Source organism: Bos indicus, chromosome 21, assembly GCF_029378745.1.
Source record: "Bos indicus isolate NIAB-ARS_2022 breed Sahiwal x Tharparkar chromosome 21, NIAB-ARS_B.indTharparkar_mat_pri_1.0, whole genome shotgun sequence".
In the NCBI taxonomy this organism is placed as follows: Eukaryota; Metazoa; Chordata; class Mammalia; order Artiodactyla; family Bovidae; genus Bos; species Bos indicus.
Window position 1 is genome coordinate 21579394 of NC_091780.1, and position 22313 is coordinate 21601706.

Sequence of the window (22313 nt, forward strand, 5' to 3'; positions counted from 1 at the left end):
TTTCTGCCTTGCCGGTGAGATAATTTAGTAAAGCAATCTGGCAATATGACAAGATCTTTACAAAGAATCCCTAGATTTCCAGTAATCTGTCTCCTGGGAATCCATCCCTAAGGAAATTACCCCCAAAATATAGTCAAGGGGGAGGGGCAGGCAGGTGAGAGAACTATGTAACTTAAAATTGTTTTTGACATAGCTCCAAATAGGGATCAATTAATTACCCAAATTTTGGAAAATGACAGAACTATTAAGGCTGCTGCTGCTGCTTAGTTGCTTCAGTCCTGTCCAGGCTCCTCGGTCCGTAAGATTCTCCAGGCAAGAATACTGGAGTGGGTAGCCATGACCTCCTCCAGGGCATCTTCATTAAGGTTAATCAATCTTAAAAACAATGTATGAAGACTATGTGGCAATATAGACAATGGTTATATAACATCAGTTGAAAAAGGATTATCAAATTTTATGTGTTGGTATAATATTGCAGTAACCATGTACAGAAATTATATATCCAAGGTCAGGCCACTCCCCTATCTCCATGGCTTTGTAGGTCCTATTCTCTTGCTGGAAAGTCCCTTTCCACCTGCCTGCCTGAATATTTTTCCATCTCCTCTGCCGCTGCTATAGACCAGATCACTCTAGGCTCTCACCCCCACCACAGCAGCAGTCTCCTATTGGGCTCATTGCCTTCAGTTTCTCTGCAGTCAAGCAATCTTTAAAATATACAAATAAGATCATATTACTCTCCCTGGGATCACTGGCTTCCAAGATATTAAGGATAATGTCCCAAAACATCAACACTTAACATGCTGAAGATGCCATGCCTGACCTCCAGCCTCACCTCCAACGCAGTTCCACTCCCATCACTCTCTGAGCTCCAGCCATGATAGCCTTTTCCTCCAGGAGCCCCTCCCCAACCTGCTGAGATCCCGGAACCTAGCTGTTGCCCCCGGCTTCCCGATTGACACACTGTGCCTGCTTATTTAGGATGGTGGCCTGCCCACAGGAGCTGACCCTACCCTTTGGGCAGCAGGATGCCCTCCCTGGGTGCCTCTCCCCAAGTCAGTGTACCCAGTCCTCCTCCTGTTTAAGCCCTCCCTGGCCACCACGTGCTTGAGGTCCCAGCATGCTCAATGGTGAGCCAGCCCCATTCAGGCACAGGACACTAGGGAAGCGGCTTCTAGAGTACCGCAATGAGAGAAAAAGATGTGAACCGAGACAAGGGCGGCAAGAACAGAAGAGACTCATGAGCGCTCCAGCCACCTGTAACTTCGGTCAGTCTAAATGAAGTATTAATCCCAAGCCTCACAGCCATACTGTTGAGCCCAGGCTCAAATATACGGGAAGGCAAATGACAGTTTGAACCATGATAATACATGCTGGGATCTCAACCATGAAAACCATCTGAAAAAAAAAAATGGAGATAATAATCACCTGTGCCTCTTGGGATGGTTGTAACAAGTAAAACACTGCAAATGCTTGGCACAAGTACTAGAACCAAGAGGCCCTCCGCAGTCAGTGACTATAATTATCATCACGGAAAGCATCTAGTGTTGTGTTTGGCCCATTAGGGGACTTCGTTAGTTTACCACCACCCCCCTTTCCCTGAGGCAAGCAGGATCTACATTCTAAGTCCCTACCCATTCTTAGGATATGTAGATTTCAACACCTGTTCTCTTCATTGATGTGGATATGGGCACATTACCCTGCAAGATAATGTTCATGATCAAAAGCATAGGGCTTTTGGGACTTCCCCTGATGGTCCAGTGGTTAAAACTCTGAGCTCCCAATGCAGAGGACATGGGTTCGATCCCTGGTGGGGGCACTAAGATCCCACATGCTGTGTGGTGTGGCCAAAAAAAAAAAAAAGATATGGCTGTCTTCTTATAGGGAGGTTGCTCAGTTTATCAGAGAAGACAATGGCACCCCACTCCAGTACTCTTGCCTGGAAAATCTCATGGATGGAGAAGCCTGGTGGGCTGCAGTCCATGGGGTCACTAAGAGTCGGACACGACTGAGCGACTTCACTTTCAAGCATTGGAGAAGGACATGGAAACCCACTCTAGTGTTCTTGCCTGGAGAATCCCAAGGACTGGGGAGCCTGGTGGGCTGCCATCTATGGGGTCGCATAAAGTCGGACATGACTGAAATGACTTAGCAGCAGCAGCTCAGTTTATACCTAATAATAAAATAGTCAGTGTAGAGGAATCCTTTCCTGAAATTTTACTCATTCATAAAAAATTCTCAAGGTACAAAACAAGAAAGAAAGGTGTTATCCAAAATGTGTTCTGCGGCCTGGCAGAGGGAGTCAGTGAGAAGGAGATGAGCTGGCCGTGCCTATGAACGAGCTCAGCCTCGGTAAAAAGAGCATCCCCAGGAAAACAGCCAAGGGAGGTCAGGAGACAGGAACCCCCAATGTAGCAGAGAACCAGAGGAAGAAAAAGAACTGGCAGTTCTGGGGGCTGTGAAGGGCACGAGGGAAGAGCAGGCTTGAGCAAGAGGGCAGAGGCCCCCAACACAGAGTACTGGGGAGGAGGGCAGCTGCAGGAGGAAAGCAGGAAATAGAAGGACAGAAGGAGGAGGCCCCAGTAACTTCTCCTTGGAGCCACTCTGCGTACAGATGAGGGATTCCCCCCAATTCTGCAGCAACTCCAGATCTTCTGACTGCCCTAGGGGGACTCACCCCCCTGCCTGCCTTCACAAACAAGCCTGCTGCTCAGGGCAAGGGCTACCATGAAAATCTGGGGAAGGCTAGACTCACAGCCAGGGAGTGACCCTCCACGAGCCACAGCCTGGCGCCCCACGGCTAACATCGGGGTCTTAGATTTGATTTGAGCAGAGCTTGTTTGAAGACTATATTCCATGGCGGCCATAAGGAAGAATCAAGTAAGGCTTGGTGGACCTGCTCCCTTGAGCTCCAGAGTGAAAGTTGATGGAAGAAATGCTCAGTGGTGCCGGTGGGTCCGGGAGGTACCCCATCTCTCCCTGACCTCAGTCGTCCTAGAGGTAAAGAGAGATAAACAGAGTGTATTTCATAAACGTCTTCTATTGTCATCAAACAAGGGTTCGCTCCAGTGGTACCGGTCGGGCCCTCAGTTGCCTGCCTTGGCCTCATCTCATTAGCGTTGGCCCAGGGAGCCAGCCTGGCAATTCCCATTGTTTTATAGTCAAAGACTCGCTTTATTAAGACAAAAGACAATCCATTTCCTCTATCTGCCCCTGTTTTCTCTGGCTAATGTCTTCACTTCATCAGCTAGATAGACAGCCCGTTTTTTTGAGACTTGGTTTTAAATGTTCAATTTGGGAGTCTTTTGACACCAATTCAAATCTTCGGGTGAAATGCAGCTCAAAAAACCAAATCAACTGTGAATCAGTTGAGGATCAACTAGGGGGCTGACCTTTGAGCCAAAAAAGCTATTAAGGTCCAAGTCAGCCATTTTCCAGCCACTCTGGGCAGGAAGCCCAGAACAGAGTGGGGGGAAATGTTCATTCAGCGGCTCGACACGGCTAATGTACTCACGTGAAGTGGAAATGTCTGGAGCCTTCCTGGCATTAAGTCTCCTTGGTTCCCCTCTGCGCTCCCTTTGTCCTGTCCTTTGCTCTTATAAATCTGTGGGGCTCTCGTGTTGATTGGCACAGTTCAGGCCCACCAGGAAGAAAGGTCCCTTCATGTCTTGAGGGACTTTTCATCAGGCTTACACTCAGGAAGTCCACCAAAGCTGGGAGTAAAGTTAAGTTGCTGTCTCTTTCTGCTACCACCCAACTGCAACCAGTCCATACAAAACTCCCGCCAGGAGAGAAACCACACCAGCGCCAGGCCCACACCCTGGACCTACCCACTCCTCGTCCGCCGCGCCGTCCCCCTGCTCGCGGGTCTCGCTTGCAGCCCCCTCCGAAGACTTCTGGGCCATGATGTTGTCTGTCCAGGATGCTCCCGTCTTCCCATCGCCAGCGAAATTACACTTGGTCACTGTTCCAGCCTCGAGTTTGGCTAATGAATCTGAAAGAAGTTCACAATTCCCTCAGACTCCCTTCCTTTCCCTCAGAATTCCCTCACACTGTCTGGCCTCTCTACATGTGGTGGAAACCTGGTGGAGCCCGGCCCTTCTGCTGGGGTCCTCTAGGCCTGAGTGTGCTCAGGGAGCCCCTGGCGGGGGCCCCAGATAGGAGAGGGCACCCACAGGAACCAGAGGATTGAGCAGCACCCCAGGATCCAGAACGTCCAGGCTGTTGCCTCCAGGCCACTTGTCCAGAGAACTGAGAAATCAATCTCAAGGGGTCATGTCTGCAGGGAGGCCGGACCTGACCTGCTCCGTGAGCCCTAAGCAGGAGGGGTGAGGGGCCCTCAGACAGGAAGCCAGGAGCCCCCCCACAGGCCATACAGGGGCATCAGGCCACAGCGAGGGCTGCACTGCTCACCCAGGAAGGGGCCGTCGCCTCGAGTTTTCAGCCGTACCCCAGCCCCGAGCTCGAGCTCCATGGCTTCCACCTCTGACTCAGGCATCCAGAAGGCCACAGTCTCAGCGGGGGTGAGGCTCTCTGTCAGCGCAAGCAGCTCCGGCTTATTCACCAGCCCCTTCAGCGCCTCAGGCGTCAGTCTGTCCGAGTCACCCTTGGCTTCCACCTCTGCAGTGTAAACGTGAAGTGTGCGATAAATGCTCTCTGCCGGCTGTCCCCCTGGGCTTCTACCAGCACGAGGTGGTCATTACCAGTGTGACAGCAAGCACTCTGGGAGGGCTCTTTAGAAGCCAGCTGAGGGTTGACTGTTGTACCTGCTTACAAACACCCGCGCTCCCATCCTGCCCCTGCTCATCAAGGAGCGCATGCAGAGGATTATGGGTAAGGGCTCTGGAGCCAGGCTGCCTGGTACACATCTGCTTTACATGCTGTGTGACCACAGGCAAGTTACTTAACCTCTCTGTGCCTGATAAATAGGGTGAAACGCGGTACCTACCTGATGGGACTGACATGAGGTATAAAAGAAAGAGCTAATGTACATAAAGTGCTTAGCATGAGGCCCAGCACACAGCAAACCCTCAGCAGGCGTCAGTGTTCTTACTGTCTCTATTTACAAATGAGAAAGCTAGGGCTTAGAGAGGTTAAGTGATTTGCCCAAGGTTACACAGTAGTCCATGGAGGAGGCAGGATTCAAGCCCTTCACACAATTCTGCCTTCCCAGGGACCAGGCAGAGGTCTCCCCTGGCTGGGATGGGGTCTGCTGGAACCAGCAGCAAACTTGGATGGTCCTCAGATTCTCTACTGGCCTGCTTATCCTGGCCTGGGCAGAGCGCAGGGGCTCAGCCAGGGTTCCAACAACCTCTCACTGCCCACCCTGGAAGTCCCAAATCTGCTGATCTCAGCTTGGGGGTGGGGAGAATGATTCCACCAGACTGCAGGAGACAGGAGGCACTGGGAAGGCAGCAGGCCCTCAGCACTGAGGGAGGGCACTGGGGACCCTCTGCGTGAATGGAGAGCAGGAAGAGCCCAGCCAGATGTCCCTCAGACCAGACACGGACTTCAGTCATGCTGAGAAGACACTTTGTGGCGCCTAAGAGACCTCTGGAGGCAAAGGAAGGCCAGTGTAGGACGGCCCCGGGGCAGGAAGGGCAGAGGGCACCTACTGTAAGAAGACATGAGGAAGCCTGTGTTCACCTTCCTGGTGGCGCTGAAGTTGGGCTCAATTTCGTTTCCCTTGGGGTCGAACTTACGGCGATGGATGCGACTCGGCCGGATATACAGTACGTAGTAGCGCTCCTGGGGCCAAGCAGAGAGAGTGAGGGGCTGTTCATTCCCTTCACCCCACAATGCACACACTCCCCATGTGCTCTGGCTGCAGCCCCCCAGCCTCACTCTCTACCCTAGAATCCCACCTTGGCTCCAAAAGATATTCAAGCTGGCCAGAGGGCCCCCACTCCCAATAATCATTATTCATTCATTCACATGTTGAGTACAGCATGTGCCACACGTGATGAACCATGGCCACACATCCATGAGAGGGCAGGCTCAGAGCCCAACCCCACAGCTTCCACTCGGTCAGAGCCAGAAAGAATAGAAAACCATAACCCAAGGACCCCAAATATCACAAAGCAGGAGTAGTAGCAGCCGAGACGCCACAGAAAGGGCACTGAGATGGAGTTCCGAGTGAGGGCTGCCACTTTCCCCTTCCAACATATGTGGGTCCTGCAGCATGTGACGCTTAGCCTCAGTTTCCCCTGTTGCCTGGAGACAACGTGAGGTCTACTTTCAGGCATGTTGTAAGGATTCAAGAGATAACAAAGGAGCAACCACAGTGTAAACATGAAGTGTGCGACACATGCTGTCTGCCAGCTGTCCTAATCAGGAGACGACAACGTTGTAAATCAACTATACATCAAGAAAATTTTAAATAAACACTATAATCCAAAACAAAAACTAGAGATTGAAGAACAGGAAACCACCACCTGGGACAAAAAGGGAAGGCAAGTCCTCATAGTGTGGAGAAACCTGCAACTGTGCGAGTAAGGGTATAGGCAGGATTTTAAAGGCCTGGACAGGCACAGAAAACAAAAGTCAAGGTCCCATGTGGACGTCTGAACAACGGAGGGGCCTTGGAAGCCTCAGGGGAGTCTGAGCTGCGGAAGCACGTGGGGGATGATATAAGACAGGCCTTGAGTTGGCATCTGGAGTTTGGGTTTTACATGGCAGACCAGAGGGAATCCTGAAAGGTTTCTGAACAGCACCTAGACTATGACAGATGTCTTTCAGGAGACCAGCAGGCTGCAGGGCAGGGACCGGCGCTGGGTTGCAGCCAGAAGGCAGGAGAGGGGGCACAAGGTTTAATCAGGACAGGCTGAGTTCCTAAGGGCCTATGTGGGGACATAGAAGGGGAGGTGTGACATGGTCAAGGTAGGAAACCTGTAGGGCCAAGCATTACCCACTTGGGGGAGAGCTGGAGGAGACTGGAGGCTTGCAGGCTGGTGGTCGGGGGCATATAGTGATTGTCATTAGGAACAAGGAGGAGGAAGGTTTGGAGAGGGGCTGGAGAACACCCTGCCTGCAGAGGACAGCCGGGGCAGTCCAGCCCCACATCAGGTCCTGCTGGGCTCTGCTGGGCAGGCTGGCTGGGGTTACGGGCTGGGGTGCTCACCCTGCTGACCCGCGTGCTAAGGAAGGGAGGGTGAAGCAAAGCATCTCCTGGCCTGAAACTAGTGCTGAGCTGGAAGCTGAGGCGGTTCACAAGGGGTGTGGGTGAGAAACTGGCTCCAGGTAGCCACAGGCCTCTGGAACTTGCTGAGCTCAGTTCTAGAGATCAAGGAGATAAGTCGGTCAGTACCTCTGGGGTTATTTGGAAGGGGGGAGGGGTACAGATTCAGAACTTGTTCAGTTGCTAAATTGTGTCTGACTCTTTGCAACCCCATGGACTGCAACACACCAGGCTTCCCTGTCATTCACCATCTCCCAGAGTTTGCTCAAACTCATGTCCATTGAGTCGGTGATACTATCTAACCATCTCATCCTGTCACCCCCTTCTACTCCTGCCCTCAGTATTTCCCAGCATCAGGGTCTTTTCCAGCGAGTAGGGTCTTTTCCAGTGAGTTGGCTCTTCACATCAGGTAGCCAAAGTAATGGAGCTTCAGCTTGAACATCAGTCCTTCCAGTGAATATTCAGGGTTGATTTCCTTTAGGATTGACTGGTTTGATCTCCTTGCAGTCCAGGGAACTCTCAAGAGTCTTCTCCAGCACCACAATTTGAAAGCATCAATTCTTCAGCACTCAGCCTTCTTTAAAATCCAACTCTCACATCCATACACGACTACTGGAAAAACCATAGCTTTGATGATGCGGACCTTTGTCAGCACAGTGATGTCTCTGCTTTTTAATACGCTGTCTATGTTTGTCATAGCTTTTCTTCCAAAAAGCTTTTCAGAACTCATGCTCAGGAAAGAAACCCTTGCTAGTAGGGGATGGTGAATGCCAGCCAGGTGTGTCCATGGACGTCTGAGAAGGGGGTGATAAAGGACGTGACACTAGGAGGCTGAGAGGACAAGAAGAGAAGGGCATGGACGTGGGAGCTGAAGCCTCGGGTGGTATCAGCAAGGTAGACCTCACATTCAAGCTGGAAACAAAGGCCCAGAACACAGCAACCCTCCTCCCACCTCAGGGCTCCACACTCATGCACACACGAATGTCCAGGTCCACACTGGTGACCTGCTTTATAAAAATCCAGTATTCCAAAACACCCAGCCACACAGGGATATTAAAAGATGAGCAAGGGAATTCCCTGATGGTACAGTGGTTAGGACTCCGTACTTCCACTGCAGGGAACCCGGGTTTGATCCCTGGTCAGGGAACTAAGATCCCTGCAAAATGAGCTATACGTGGACAAAAAAAAAGATGCGAAAGCCCTGCTAAGATATTCACCACTCTGCAAATGGAGTTGCTTCAGGGCTCCTTCTGAAAGCAGACTCCAACAGTACATCTAAAGTAATTCAACTCTAAACAACTCAAGGTACACATGATTTCCCAGCCACACAGCTGGTACCCCAAAGGGGAAGGTCACGGTTCACCTCGCACCCGTATAGGCAGGTAACTTTGCTCTGACCTTGTTCATCAAGGTCTGGAAGCAATGGGAACCACCAGACCAGAGGATAGGGGCCAGGCCCTCAGCCCAGAGCCACTCATCCTGCCTACCCAGAGAAGTTCCCGGCATTCTAGTTCTATTCCATCGGGAGATAGGACCTCTTCAGAGGGCCTTCCAGCCCACTCAGGACCCCCAGCTTGAGTCCTGAACCACTGACCTCACCCCATCCTGCTCTCAGCCCTCCCAGTCCTGGCCCCAAACACACCCCTTGGTTTAGGGCCTGGTCTGTCTTCTCATCAAGACCCCAGTCCCCACCGCCCACCCCCAACCCTGGTCTGTCTGCCACCCAGTACAGCCCTACTGATCCCTTCCATCCGTGGCCCCTTTTGGTTGCCAATCTCCCAGCCAACCCTCTACCTGCCCTGTGAGCCTCACAAGGAAAGAGCTGGACCCCAAGTCTTGGCACTGGCAGAGTCAAGCAGAGAGAGATACCCTGGTGGGTGGGAACCCTGAAGCCAGTGCCCTGAGGGCGCCCCCTGGGAAACATCCTCACCTTCCTGCCGTGGGCATCCAAGATGCTGTGCCGGGATACATCCAGTAATTCTCCCTCCAGCAGGACACCATCTCCTCTGAGGAAGAGAGAGAATGAGGGCTTCACTGGTTCTGTCGTCCTCAGCAAAGAACCACAAGTGCAATGGCCCCACCTGCAGGGCGTTACTGTAACCAGAACCTCAGTCTTCACATCCGCCAAATGCCAGTAACAACCACCTCACTTGATTCTTTGAGGGTGACATCCGACTACCTACGTGAAGGTGCCTTGTAAACTGCGAAGGTGCTTTGTAAACTATTAAGCGTTTACAAAATATAAAGAACTTTACTTTTTTAGGTAACCAAATTTGGGGGTGGGGTTCTAAGGTCTAAGCTGCTATAAAGTATCTTCCCTTTTCACCTGTTTTAAAGCACTTTCCTATTTCTGTTCTCATTCTTATCCATTTTTAGAATGGAGAAACCCAGACTCAGAAGTTTCCTGAGAAGCCCAAGGTCACAGGGTCCCTCACTGAGAGAAACTGGACCCTCTCTTCCCAATTACAGTTTTCATAAAAGCAGAACCTAGGGACTACCGCCTTCGGAACCATGGAAATGGAAGAGGGGTGGGGGCAACTGAAGGGCTGGGAATGAAATGAAACCTCCCTGGACCTTACCTGTCCCTACCCACGCCCCTTAAGCCCTTCAGTCTTTGGTGGTGGTGGTTGGTTGTTCAGTGGTTAAAGTCGTGTCCGACCTTTGGCGACCCCACGGACTGCAGCGCGCCAGGCTTCCCTGTCCTTCACCATCTCCTGGAGTTTGCTCAAACTCTTTAGGTTTTGTCATTGCAAATGGAATGGTCCATTCGTTCTCATAACCTCCGGGTCCATAATGGCAGGGCTGGGCCCTCCCGACCCAACAGGCCTCCGGGCAGGCCTTGCGCTCCCCCAACCCTTCCAGGCCGACTCCCACCCGCTGTGCCCGTCCCTGCAGGACACTGTCTTTCTGGAGCTGTGCAAAGGCCTGAAGACAAGGCAAGGGCAAGTGGCGGTGCGTGGAGTCACCGGGGCGGGGTAAAGACAAAGGTGGAGGTGAGTAAGCACCGCCTTTTGAGACCCGTTTAGGAGTTGAGACCGACCGTCCGTGAGCTTCACGCGGATCGGTGTCTCTGGGGTGCGATCCGAGGGGAGCACTGTGAGAGACGATCCCGAGGCCCCGGAGGTCTTCGGCGAGCCCCGCCTTTCCTCCCACCCGCACACCATCCCGGTGGCGCCATCCCCACCCCAACCCCCGCGCGCAATCAGGGAGCCTGGATTCAAAGCAGATGCTCGCCAGCCGACAGAGGCCGGGCCGGGAGGCGGTGGAGAGACGCGGGCGGAGCCTACCGCTGGTGAGCGGCAGGGTCCCAGGCCCCCGGCAGCCGCGCGCTCCGCACCGCCTTGTTGCGGAGGGCGCTGTCGTGGTAGATGCGGCTCATCCTCCCCACGGCCGCGGCGCCCTCGAGGGATGGCGAACCGAGTGGGCACGCGGGGCTGGGGGCAGCGCGAGGGGAAGCTTCCGGAGGACGCGCGGAGGCCGGCAATTCCCGACGGCCGATCACGGGCTGCGCGGCCCGGCCCCGGGCGTTCCCGCGCGGGATTTAAAGGGGCCGAGCCCCATTCCTGCCGCAGGACCTTGCTTGGTGGGAAGTGGGCTTCCGGGAGGACCGGGCTGGGGTCTTAGCCCGGAGGTGGGGGTGGGATGAGGGAGAGAGCCACTCTCTTCTCTTTTCTCTCCCTCGTCCTTGTTACTAGTGGGAGACCCCTACTCCCTACACCCACAAAGGGGAAATCGAGGCTCAGAGAACCCATAGGATCAGGTCCGATAGGATGCGTTTCCAGAGAGCAAGAATAGGAAAAAGAAAACGGCCCCAGAGGCGGCTGGGTGGTGTAAGTGCCGAGCTGCCCATTTTGCCCGGGTGAGGCCTCACAGTGGCCGAGGGAGGGGTTCTTGGGATCTGTCACGAAGGAGCCTGGGCTTGGGTGTCGGATCAACTGACCTACCAAGGCTGGAATCCGCGCTGTGTGAGCTTGGGCAAGTGCCTCAACCTCTCTGAGCTTCTTACTCTGTAAAACGGGGTCCGAATCAGAGAGGTTGTACGGGTTTAATGGCTTCCCTGGAGGCTCAGTGGTAAAGAACCCTGCCGGTAAAGAACCCGGGACACGCAGATTCGATCCCTGGGTTGGGAAGTTCCCCTGGAGAAGGAAATGGCAACACACTTCAGTATTCTGGCCTGGAGAATTCCTTGGACTGAGGAGCCTAGCGGGTCCTGCAGTGCACGGGGTCGCAAAGTGTGGGGTCGCAAAGTGTCGGACACTACTGAGCAACTAAGCATGCGCGCGCTGTGCGCTGCTGTGTATAAAATAGGTAACTACCAAGGACCTACTGTATAGCAGAGGGAACTCTAGGCAACACTCTGTGATGACCTATATGGAAAAAGAATCTAAAAAAGAGTGGGTATATGTGTATTTGTGAAATGATTCACTTTGCTGTACACTTGAAACTAACACAACATTGTAAATCAACTATACTCCAATAAAAATTTTTTTTAAAAATAAAATTTGTCACTAAACCAAAATCACATTGCTGGTAAATAAAATCAGTTTTCAAACCAAAAAAAACAAAAACTCCCCAGGCTGATGTAAGGAACTCGCATAACTCAATAGAAAAGGTGGGGGAAATGATTTTTTAAAATAGGCCAATGAACTAAATAGATATTTCTCCAAAGAAGACATACAGATGGACAAAAGATGTATGAAAAGCGGTTCAGTATCACTAATGATCAGAGAAATGCAAACCAAAACCACAATGAGGTATTACCTCACACCTGTTAGAATGGCTATTATCAAAAAAAACAAAAGATAAGTGTTAGCAAGGATATGAAGAAAAGGGAACCCTTGTATGGCATTGATGGGAATGTAAATTGGTACAGCCACTATGGAAGACATTGTGGAAGTTTCTCATGAAATTAAAAAGAAAACCACCAAGTGATCCAGCAATCTCACTTCTGGGTACATGCACAAGGAAACTGAAATCAAGACATCAAAGGAATGTCCACACTCCCGTGTTTCTTTCACAACAGCCAAAAAGTAGAAGCAATCTAAATGTCCATCAGTGGATGAATGGAAAAGGAAAATGTGGTATATGCATACTATGGAATATTATTTGGGTTGAAAAAAAGAAGGAAAGCCTGCCATTTGCAGCAACATGATGAACCTGGAAATGAAAGAAGCCAGGCACAAAAAGACAAGTAGTGCGTGATCTCATTTACATGAGGAATCTAAGATAATCAGATGCATAGAAGCAGAGAGTGGAGAGGCTGTCAGGGGCTGAAAGGGGGAGGGAGAAACAGGCAGGTAGTAGTCAAAGGGCACAGTGTTTTAGGTGTACAAGGTGAATGATACCTGGAGATCTATAACTACAGAGTGCCTGTAGTTAACAATATTGTATTATATACTTAAACATTAACGGAGGGTAGATCTCACGTTGAGTGTTCTTCCACACACACACACAAACACACACACAGTACAAAATAATAGTAAGACTTGAGGAAACTTGCAGATGACAATATGTTTACAGCATAGCTTGTAGTGATGGTTTCATGAGTGTGTACTTATCTCCAAACTCATGAAGTGTATACCTTAAATATGTACAGCTTTTTGTATGTCATCCATACCTGGGGACTTCTGGTGGTCCAGTGGTTAGGACCCTGTGCTTCCAATGCAAGGGACTCAGGTTTGATCCCTGATCAGGGAATTAAGATACCACATGCTGCACCAAGGGGCAACAAACAAACAAACCTGAATAAAATGATTTAAAAAACCAACCAACCAAAATACTCTCAGGTTGGTCACAGCCCCATGGCCAGGATACCGCCCCCACCACCTCCTTCCCCTTTCTGTATCATCTTTTTCCTTAAATGGTTCCAAATCTTTACTGCCTTTTATGGCAACCATTAGCTATACGTGGCTATTTAAATTTAAATTTTAGTTCAGTTGAGTCGCTCAATCGTGTCTGACTCTTTGCAACCTCATTGACTGCAGCACACCAGGCTTCCCTGACCGTCACCAACTCCCAGAGCCTGCTCAAACTCATGTCCATCGAATCGGTGATGCCATCCAACCATCTCATCCTCTGTTGTCCCCTTCTCCTCCTGTTCTCAATCTTTCCCACCATCAGGGTCTTTTCAAATGAGTCAGCTCTTCGCATCAGGTGGCCAAATTATTGGAGTTTCAGCTTCAACATCCGTCCTTCCAATGGACATTCAGGACTGATTTCCTTTAGGATGGACTAGTTGGATCTCCTTGAAGTCCAAGGGACTCTCAAGAGTCTTCTCCAACACCACAGTTCAAAAGCATCAATTCTTCGGTGCTCAGCCTTCTTCACAGTCCAACTCTCACATCCATACATGACCACAGGAAAAACCATAGCCTTGACTAGACGAACCTTTGTTGGCAAAGTAATGTCTCTGCTTTTTAATATGCTGTCAAGGTTGGTCATAGCTTTTCTTCCAAGGAGTAAGCATCTTTTAATTTCATGGCTGCAGTCACCATCTGCAATGATTTTGGAGTCCAAGAAAATAAAGTCTCTCACTGTTTCCATTGTTTCCCAATCTTATTGCCATGAAGTGATGGGGCCGGATGCCATGATCTTAGTTTTTTGAATGTTGAGTTTTAAACCAGCTTTTTCACTCTCCTCTTTCACTTTCATCAAGAGGCTCTTTAGTTCCTCTTCACTTTCTGCCATAACAGTGGTATCATCTGCATATCTGAGGTTATTAATATTTCTCCTAGCAATCTTGATTCCAGCTTGTGCTTCATCCAGTCCAGCATTTTGCATGATGTACTCTGCATATAAGTTAAATAAGCAAGGTGACAACATACAGCCTTGACACACTCCTTTCCCAATTTGGAACCAGTCTGTTGTTCCATGTCCAGTTCTAACTGTTGCTTCTTGATCTGCATACAGATTTCTGAAGAGGCAGATAAGGTGGTCTTGTATTCCTATCTCTTTAAGAATTTTCCACAGTTTGTTGTGATCTACACAGTCAAAGGCTTTGGCGTAGTCAATAAAGCAGAAGTAGATGTTTTTCTGGAATTCTCTTGGTTTTTCTGTGTTCCAACAGATGTTGGTAATTTGATCTCTGGTTCCTCTGCCTTTTCTAAATCCAGCTTGAACATCTGGATTTTTTAGTTAATTAAACCTAAATAAAATGTAAAGTTCAATTTTTCAGTCTCACTAGCCACATTTCAAGGGCTTAAAAGCTAGCAACATGTGATCAGTGACTACCATGTAGGACAGTTCTGATAAGAACCTTTCCCTCATTGCAGAAAGTCCTATTAGACTGCACTGCTGGAAATCCTTTCTTAGGAAGGGTAATCTGCTTATTGAGCTCTGTGACTTCATCAGCACAGTCAGCTGACCAGGCACCAGCAAGACAGGGAACCAAAAAGAACAAGAAAAAAAAATTTTTTTTTAATTCTGATATTCATTTCCTAAAAAAGCATCAATCATCATGGGGGGAAAAAAACAGCAGAGCTTCATTGGACTTTCTTACAACTATTTGTGGGTTATCAATGACTCTATATTACATTATAAACCATGAGGTACAGCATAAAGATTCCAAGGTGGCTCAGTGGTAAAGAATGTACCTGCTGATTCAGGAGACTCATGTTCAATCCCTGGAAAGATCCCCTGGAGGAGGAAATGGCAACCCACTCCAGTATCTTTGCATGGATAATTCTGTACCTGGTAGTACAGTCCATGGGGTCGAACACAGTCAGACACAACTGAGCACACACAAGGTACAACATGGAGATCGTTTAAGCTTCCTCAGTTCCATGGTCTCTTTTAAGGAGGGTTTGAAGGTCCCTAACAAGGTGTTCTGGAGAAGGCAATGGCACCCCACTCCAGCACTCTTGCCTGGAAAATCCCATGGACGGAGGAGCCTGGTGGGCTGCAGTCCATGGGGTCGCAAAGAGTCAGACACGACTGAGCGACTTCCCTTTCGCTTTTCACTTTCATGCATTGGAGAAGGAAATGACAACCCACTCCAGTGTTCTTGCCTGGAGAATCCCAAGGATGGGGGAGCCTGGTGGGCTGCCGTCTATGGGGTCGCACAGAATCGGACACGACTGAAGCAACTTAGCAGCAGCAGCAGCAGCAACAAGGTGTTCACGTGGGTATCTGCTTTTGTAAAATTTTCATAGGCAAGAAGGCAATTTTGGTGTAGTCAGTTAAGAACACTACCTCCTTTTGCCCAAATTTTTATTTGCCTTATGTCAGATAATGGAGTGAAAGCTGACATGGGATACATCTAGTTTGTTTTTTGTAGAATAAATGTATGTGGTCTGTAGTCCTTCCCACCTATAATTCAGTTTTTGACAGCTGTCCTGGTGTAGGAGTGCCCTGCCACCCTCTGGTGCCATGATGCATCTGGCGTAGGGCACAGTGGGTGACACAGGGGAGAAGGTCAAGGGGTCCCTTTACAGGAAAACATGCTCCGACTGTGGGGAGTGTCGAGGGAACAAAGTGTGAAACTGAGGAGCCAAAAGCGGCTGCAAGAGAATTCTTCCACTTGGCAGGTAAAATTGTAAGCAAAGGATTTGGTTCTCATTTACCCTAATCAAGGGAATTCCCTGGTGGTCCAGTGGTTAGGATTCCGTGCGCTCTCTGCCTCGGGCCTGGTGGGTTTAATTCAGTTCCTGGTCGAGGAACCAAGATTCCCACAAGTTGTGCAGGGTGGCCAGGGGAAAAAAAAGGAAAAAAAAAAAAACAACAGCAGCAGTAACAACAATAAAAAACCCTACTCAAAATGGAAGCACTTTCGGGAGTGTTCTCACTAAAGCTGTGCATGTAATCATAAACACACCAAATTTCTTTTCATCCTTTGGTGGAAAGCAAAAATGGAATTTATCAAGATTTCCACTGGGCACAAATATGTAACAGTAAAACAAAGCAGGAGGCGGAGGGTGTGTGGATTCTTGGCTTTTATGCCTCAGATCACATTTTAGCATATCTGACACATCTTGCCCTGACAAAGTCTGAGGGTTCCAGAAGAAATAGTGTGCTAAATTACCACCAATGCAGCAAAATAGCCTGAAGAAAACACACATACACACCAGCACAGAGCAAAAGATGCAAAACAAAGGGAGCACTCAAGAGAGGAAAGCGTAATGTCAAACAGGATGCCAGAATGAGAACTAAACCTATCCATCACATCGAATCAATACATGCAAATGGGGTAAACCTAGTTTGGAAAGAAAATCTATGCTGAGCCTTTGTAGCAGACATCTCTCAATGCCATATCCGAGCCTCTCATCCTCCAGTGTCTTTGACCTGTCCTGTCCTAGCCCCTCCGTAGTGACCCAGCTCCACCTGGGCTCCAACTGACTCCACGCGGAAACGATGCCCCATACGTCATCTCAAGGCCACACTGCGCCACTGGCCCCCAGAGACAGTGGGTCCCAAGGGTGATCCTGAAAAGCAGACTTTCAGGATAGGACTGTGGGGACTTCCCTGGTTGTCTGTGGTTAAGGCTCCGTGCTGCCAATGAGGCTTCGGTTCCTGGTTAGGGAACTAAGATCCCACAAAAGGATAGGATTGTGACACTGGAGTTCCTATTGTTTTGACTGCAGTAGGGACAATATTGATCACGGTAAGTGGGTGGTGGTAATAACCCTTGGCATGACGTGGTATCAGAATGACTAAGGTTTTCATCTGGGGTTAATTGGGGGTGAGGTGCAAGTGGAAGGTGAGATTGAGCTGGAGAGGAGAACACAGTATTTGATTGTATGTTGGCAATGATAATTATAAGAAATGTAGAATAGGCTGGCTTTTAGTAAGAGCCTTGCAAAAAAGAAACCTTGCAAAAAAAAAGAAAATGATAGGCTTCGAGTAGCTCACAGCCAACTTAAGATTGTGTAAAAGCCACTAGAGCTTTATGGCAGTTTTTAAGGAGACTTTCATCTCCTGCAGCTTCAGGGCCAACTGCTAAATGTCAGGCTCAGCAGCTGATTGTAAGGGTTCCCGTGCTGCCAAAGGAGACTGAATGGGTAGCTTTGACAAATCTCCTGTCAAAACCAGGCTCCGCTCGGAAAAGCATGGGACTCTGGGATGGGGGTGTTGTGTGGATGAGAACAGAAACCTTGATCCCACAGATTCCCAGGAGTGTTCATGACCAGCAGAAGCAGCCCCCTGTCACTGGAATCTGGAGACAGTGTGCAGACGTCACTGGAAGCAGATGCCTCTCAAGATGTCATTTGCTTTTCTTACGATCTGCCTCCATCACCGCTCACTGTCTCCAGGACCATAATGAAAATCAGGACTCACCACAACTTGAGCAGGAGTTTACACAGTCCCTCCTCCTAGAGACTCAGCTGACTCACCCGAGGAATCACAGGACCTGGTCCACGCAGGCCATCTGGAACAGAGGGAAGCCATGTGGCAGTGGATCCGAGGTGATCGACCAGGGGAGTAAAATATGTGGCTGGGTTGGAGAGAACGTAGGCACTTTTGGCTGCGCCATGCAGCATACAGGATCTTAGTTCCCAGGAACCAAATCCATGCCCCCTTGCACTGGAACTGTGGAGTCCTAACCACTAGGCTACCAGGGAAGTCCTGAGAGAATGTATTGCCATCTGGTATTTGCCTGCGAGATGGCCTTCAACATTATAGTGAAGATGCCTGGAGTTGGTCTTTTTTTTTTTTTTTTTTAATAATTTATTTGTTTGTTTTTGACTGTACCAGGACTTGGTTGCTGTGTGGGCTCTTCTCTAGTTGTGGCGAGCAGGGGCTCTTCTCTAGTTGCGGCGTGTGGGCCTCTCACTGTGGTGGCTTCTCTTGTTGTGCAGCATGGGCTCGCGCTTCAGTAGTTGGGCATGTGGGCTCTACAGCACAGTTGCTCCCTGGCACGTGGGATCTTCCCAACCCAGAGATTGAACTCATATCTCCTGCATTGGCAGACGGATTCTTTACCACTGAGCCACCAGGGAAGCCCTGGAGCTGGTCTTAACTGTATGTGAAGATGGCTACAAAACTTGTACATGACGATGAGGTGGAGATGCCAGAACCTCCTTGACACAGTCTTGACAAGGTGATTTCAAAGCTCAGGGAGAGGAGAATGTAAGAAGGAATTTACTATGTAAGACTGAGAACCCACTATCTGACTAGGCCCAGGAAGGCCCAAGGACACTGAGGAAGAACACGGCCACCAGTCGGTATCTTTCAGAGGCCCCGTGGGGTTGTGGGAGTAGACACATGGGCACCACCAGGAAACTAGACTCCCAAGTAAAAGTCTTTTCAGGGAAGTGTGGCTGGCTACCATCTTGAAGGCAATTCTGAGACTAAGGAATCTTTTCTCATGTCTGGGACTTTCCTGGGCAGTTCCACTGCAGGGAGCATGGGTTCGATCCCTGGTCGGGAAACTAAGATCCCACGTGCCACATGGTTTGGCTAAAAGAAAAACAAAAATGGAGACCCCATAGCAGTATGGCAATCAGATGGGTGAGGGGCAGCCCAAGCAGATCTGAGTGTCCGTGCTAGGGTCGGACCTTCAGCCCCACCTGTCTCTGGGGGCTTTGGCCTCTTGTTCCGTTCCAGCTGTTGCTATAGCAACAAACCACCAGTGCTTCAACTCACTTCATGTGGGTACAGCCCAACAGTGCCTCAGATGCTCCTGCGTCACTTGTGCCCGCTCTTATCCTGGGGCGTCCTTGTTGAGGCTGAAGCACGAGGCACCAGGGCCCTCTGGGCACCAGGGCTTGTATAACTCTTAAGTGCAGAGGGATGAAAACTGTGGAGAGAATCTTTGACCAATGGGGGACGGCAACTGGCAGACAAACTCTTCCTCCTTTCTCTCCCTGTTCAGACTGTGATGAAGCATAGTTGAAAGGGCCTCTTGGCCTCTTTCAGTTGTGACATCTAGTTCCCCAACCAGGGATCGAACGCAGGCCTCCTGCATTAAGAGCACAGAATCTTAGCCACTGGACCACCAGGGAAGTCCCTCTCATTGGCTTTTAAAAAGAATAATATGGTTGTACGTAAATGCATTTCTTCTTACTTGTGTGCTTGCTTATGTACATTATATTTTGGGAAGGAGAAACAGGAAACTGGTCATGGTGGCTGCTCAGGGAGGGGACTGCGGTCCAAGGTGGGAAGGAGACAGGTTTCACAGCGTATCTTTTTATGCTGTTCTATATTTTTACCATGTACATGAATTACTTTTTCGATTAAAAACTAGTTAATTTTTTAAGTTATGGAAACATCTTAATATTCAATGTCAGTTGTAATCGGGGAATTGCAAATTAAAACTTCACAGAAATAAGACTTTTTAGAAAGGATTTAAAAACTCGTAAAGCTCCGAGTCGATGAGGATATGAGAAAATGGACTTGTGTACTGTTTGTTTATTTTATTGGTGGGAATGAGTCTTGGTAAACCTTTCTGAAGGATCATGGAACTTTTTTTGATATCAAACTCCTTAAACTTTTTCCTGTATCTTTGCCTCAGCTATTTAATGACTATGAATTTCCCCAGAAGAAAGAGTTAAGAACAGGTACAAAGAGAATTCCCTGTCAGTTCAGTGGTTAGGACTCAGCACCTTCACTGCAGTGGCCTGGGTTCAATCCCTGGCTGGGGAACTAAAATGCCCCAAGCCTGTTGGCATGGCCAAAAAGAAAAAAAAGAAAAAATAGGTACAAAGATTAACCACCAGAATATTAAATCTAGCATGTTACTAACAGGGAAATTTTAGGAGCAATTTAAATTCTAACAATATTCATTTATTTAACTAAACTATGGTATATCCATACAATGGAATTTTATGACTATATTTAAAATACTCTTAAAATATTTAATGACATGCAAACATGTTATCAATTTATCGTTAGGTGAAAAATAAAAGTACAAAAGAGAGTGTTCCGTTTTCTAGTGTTAGCACAAATATATGTATGTATATACACACACACATATATAGAAGGACTGCGAAAATATTCCAACAGTAAATAGGGAGTGATTTACAGTCTCTTCTTTTTGCTTGAAGTGCATTTTATTTTATTTATTTATTTTTTTGTCTTTTTTTTTGTTGTTGAAGTGCATTTTAAAGATGATTTTTATTTTTTGGACCTGAAATGCATGTATTTAGATTTTAATTCTTAGATAAGATCACACTATCATTGTTTATTCCGTGCCTGATCATTTTCATTTTATTTACTTTGATTTGTTTATGTAGGCATTTCTATAATGAACCCCCACGAATCCACCATGGAGCTAGAATATTACCGATAACTAGTTGGCTCCTCACCTTTCCCATCCCCATCCTTCCACAACCAAAGTACACACCATCCTGAATTTTATGCTTACAATTGCTTTGCTTTTTTTCATTTCAAAAAATTGTGGTAAAATACACATCACATAAAATTTAATGTCTTAACCATTTAAAAAATATTTATTTCTTTACTATTTATTTGGCTGTGCCAAGGTCTTAGTTGCGGCATGCGGGATCTAGTTCCCTGACCAGGGATTGAATCCAGGCCCCAGCAGTGAAAGCATGGAGTCCTAACTACTAACCTAACTACTGGACCTCCAGGCAATTCCCATTTGCCCATGTTTTATTGGGTAGGTTTTTGTTGTTGTCTGTGCCTCTGGTTTCATATACGTATAGTCCTTGCTTTTTAAAAATGGTTTTATCACATATATGGCTGCCTACTTGTGGCTTAGCTGGTAAAGAATCTGCCTGCATTGCAGGAGACCTGGCTTTAATCTCTGGTTGGGGAAGATCCCCTGGAGAAGGGAAAGGCTACCTACTCCAGTATTCTGGCCTGGAGAATTCCATGGACTGTATAGTCCATGGGGTTGCAAAGAGTCGGACACAACTGAGCGACTTTCACTTTCAAACAATGTATTGTTTTCTTTGTTTTAAAGTCTTATAAAATATATATTGCATTCTATATGGTCATCTGATAAGTACTTTTTCCCCCTCATCATTATGCTGTCCAGCTTCATACCTATTGTCTAACACCTAGAGCTATAGTTCATTTGTTTTCAGAGCTGTATAATATTCCATGGTGTAAATATACCAAATTTTATTCATTCATTCTTCTACCAACGGGCATTGCATCAATTCTAATTTTTTACTACACTGCACAATACATGTGTGAACACTTCCTATGTGTCTCTTGGCGCATGTGTATAAGAGTCCTCTCAGCTATCCACCTACGAGTCACTGGGCCATAGGATTTAAGAATGCTCAAATGTATACAATAATTTCCTAAAATCAATACCAAAAAATCAACTCAGTTTATTATAGACCTGAATGCCTGGAGTAAAACTTAAAAACATTTTTTAAAAATATAGGGAATATCTTTCAAATTTATATTTCAAATATTTCAAAGTAGTTAAATCAATGTATACACTCACCAGCAACATTTATGAGGTCACATTAATCCATATCTTCTTCAACACTGGGTATAGTCAGATTTCTTAATTTTTGTCATGGTTGTTAAAAGTTACCTCATTGTGATCTTGATTTGCATTTCCCTGATTAATATGGAAATTAATGTACTTATTGACCATATGTATTTTCTTTTTTGTAAAATGCCTGTTTGTGTCTTTTGCCCATATTCTGATAAAGTTGTTTATTTTTTTCTTCATAGATTTGAAGACATTCTTTATGCATTCTTGGCAGCAATTCTTTGTTTGGATACATATGTTGTAAATATTTTCTCCCCTTTTTCCTCTCATTTTTTACAGTGTCTGTTGATGAATAAGTGCTCTTAATTTAAATGCAACATACAAATCTTTTCTTTCAGAGTTAGAATTTTTTGGCATCTTGTCTAAGAAATCTTTCCCTATTCTAAAATTTGAAAGATATTCCCTATATTTTTAAAAAATGTTTTTAAGTTTTATTCCAGGCATTCAGGTCTATAATAAACTGAGTTGATTTTTTGGTATTGATTTTAGGGAGGGATGCAATTTATTACTTATATAGATAATTCATTTGTCCAGTTCCATTTATCAGAGTATCAGAGGCAGAATGTGTTGTTATTCAGTCACTAAGTCATGTCCAACTCTTTGCAACCCCATGGACTGCAACACATCAGGCTTCTCTGTCCTCCACTATCTCCCAGAGTTTCTCAAATTCATGTCCATTGAGTCAGTGATGCCATCCAACCATCTCATCCTCTGTCATCCCCTTCTCCT

The 22313-nt window shown here is 47.6% G+C and overlaps 1 protein-coding gene and 1 non-coding gene across 3 annotated transcripts; one reads left to right on the forward strand and one right to left on the reverse strand.

The window, feature by feature from the left end:
* Window positions 1-2199: 2199 nt before the first annotated feature.
* Window positions 2200-10681, reverse strand: ARPIN (actin related protein 2/3 complex inhibitor). 2 transcript variants are annotated; one of them, XM_019983620.2, is made up of 6 exons: window positions 10462-10681; window positions 9105-9180; window positions 5613-5745; window positions 4411-4617; window positions 3828-3991; window positions 2200-2991 (listed from the first exon to the last, which is right to left on the reverse strand). In XM_019983620.2, the coding sequence occupies exons 1-6, from the start codon at window positions 10551-10553 to the stop codon at window positions 2983-2985; spliced, it is 681 nt and encodes a 226-aa protein (XP_019839179.2). In that variant the 5' UTR covers window positions 10554-10681; the 3' UTR covers window positions 2200-2982. The 2 variants fall into 2 exon arrangements, with proteins under 2 accessions (XP_019839179.2, XP_070631228.1); XM_070775127.1 differs by lacking the exon at window positions 10462-10681 and adding an exon at window positions 9754-10170.
* Window positions 8249-8321, forward strand: TRNAG-UCC (transfer RNA glycine (anticodon UCC)). The gene has a single exon. It is a non-coding gene; the product is annotated as a tRNA-Gly (tRNA).
* Window positions 10682-22313: the final 11632 nt, after the last annotated feature.

Coding starts and splice junctions, on each gene's coding strand:
- ARPIN (XM_019983620.2), bottom strand. CDS start 10,553: ATGAGCCGCATCTACCACGACAGCGCCCTCCGCAACAAGGCGGTGCGG. Junction 9,181..10,461: donor GACCCTGCCGCTCACCAGCG/GTAGGCTCCGCC, acceptor TCTCTTCCTCAG/AGGAGATGGTGTCCTGCTGG. Junction 3,992..4,410: donor AGGCGACGGCCCCTTCCTGG/GTGAGCAGTGCA, acceptor AACTTCTTTCAG/ATTCATTAGCCAAACTCGAG.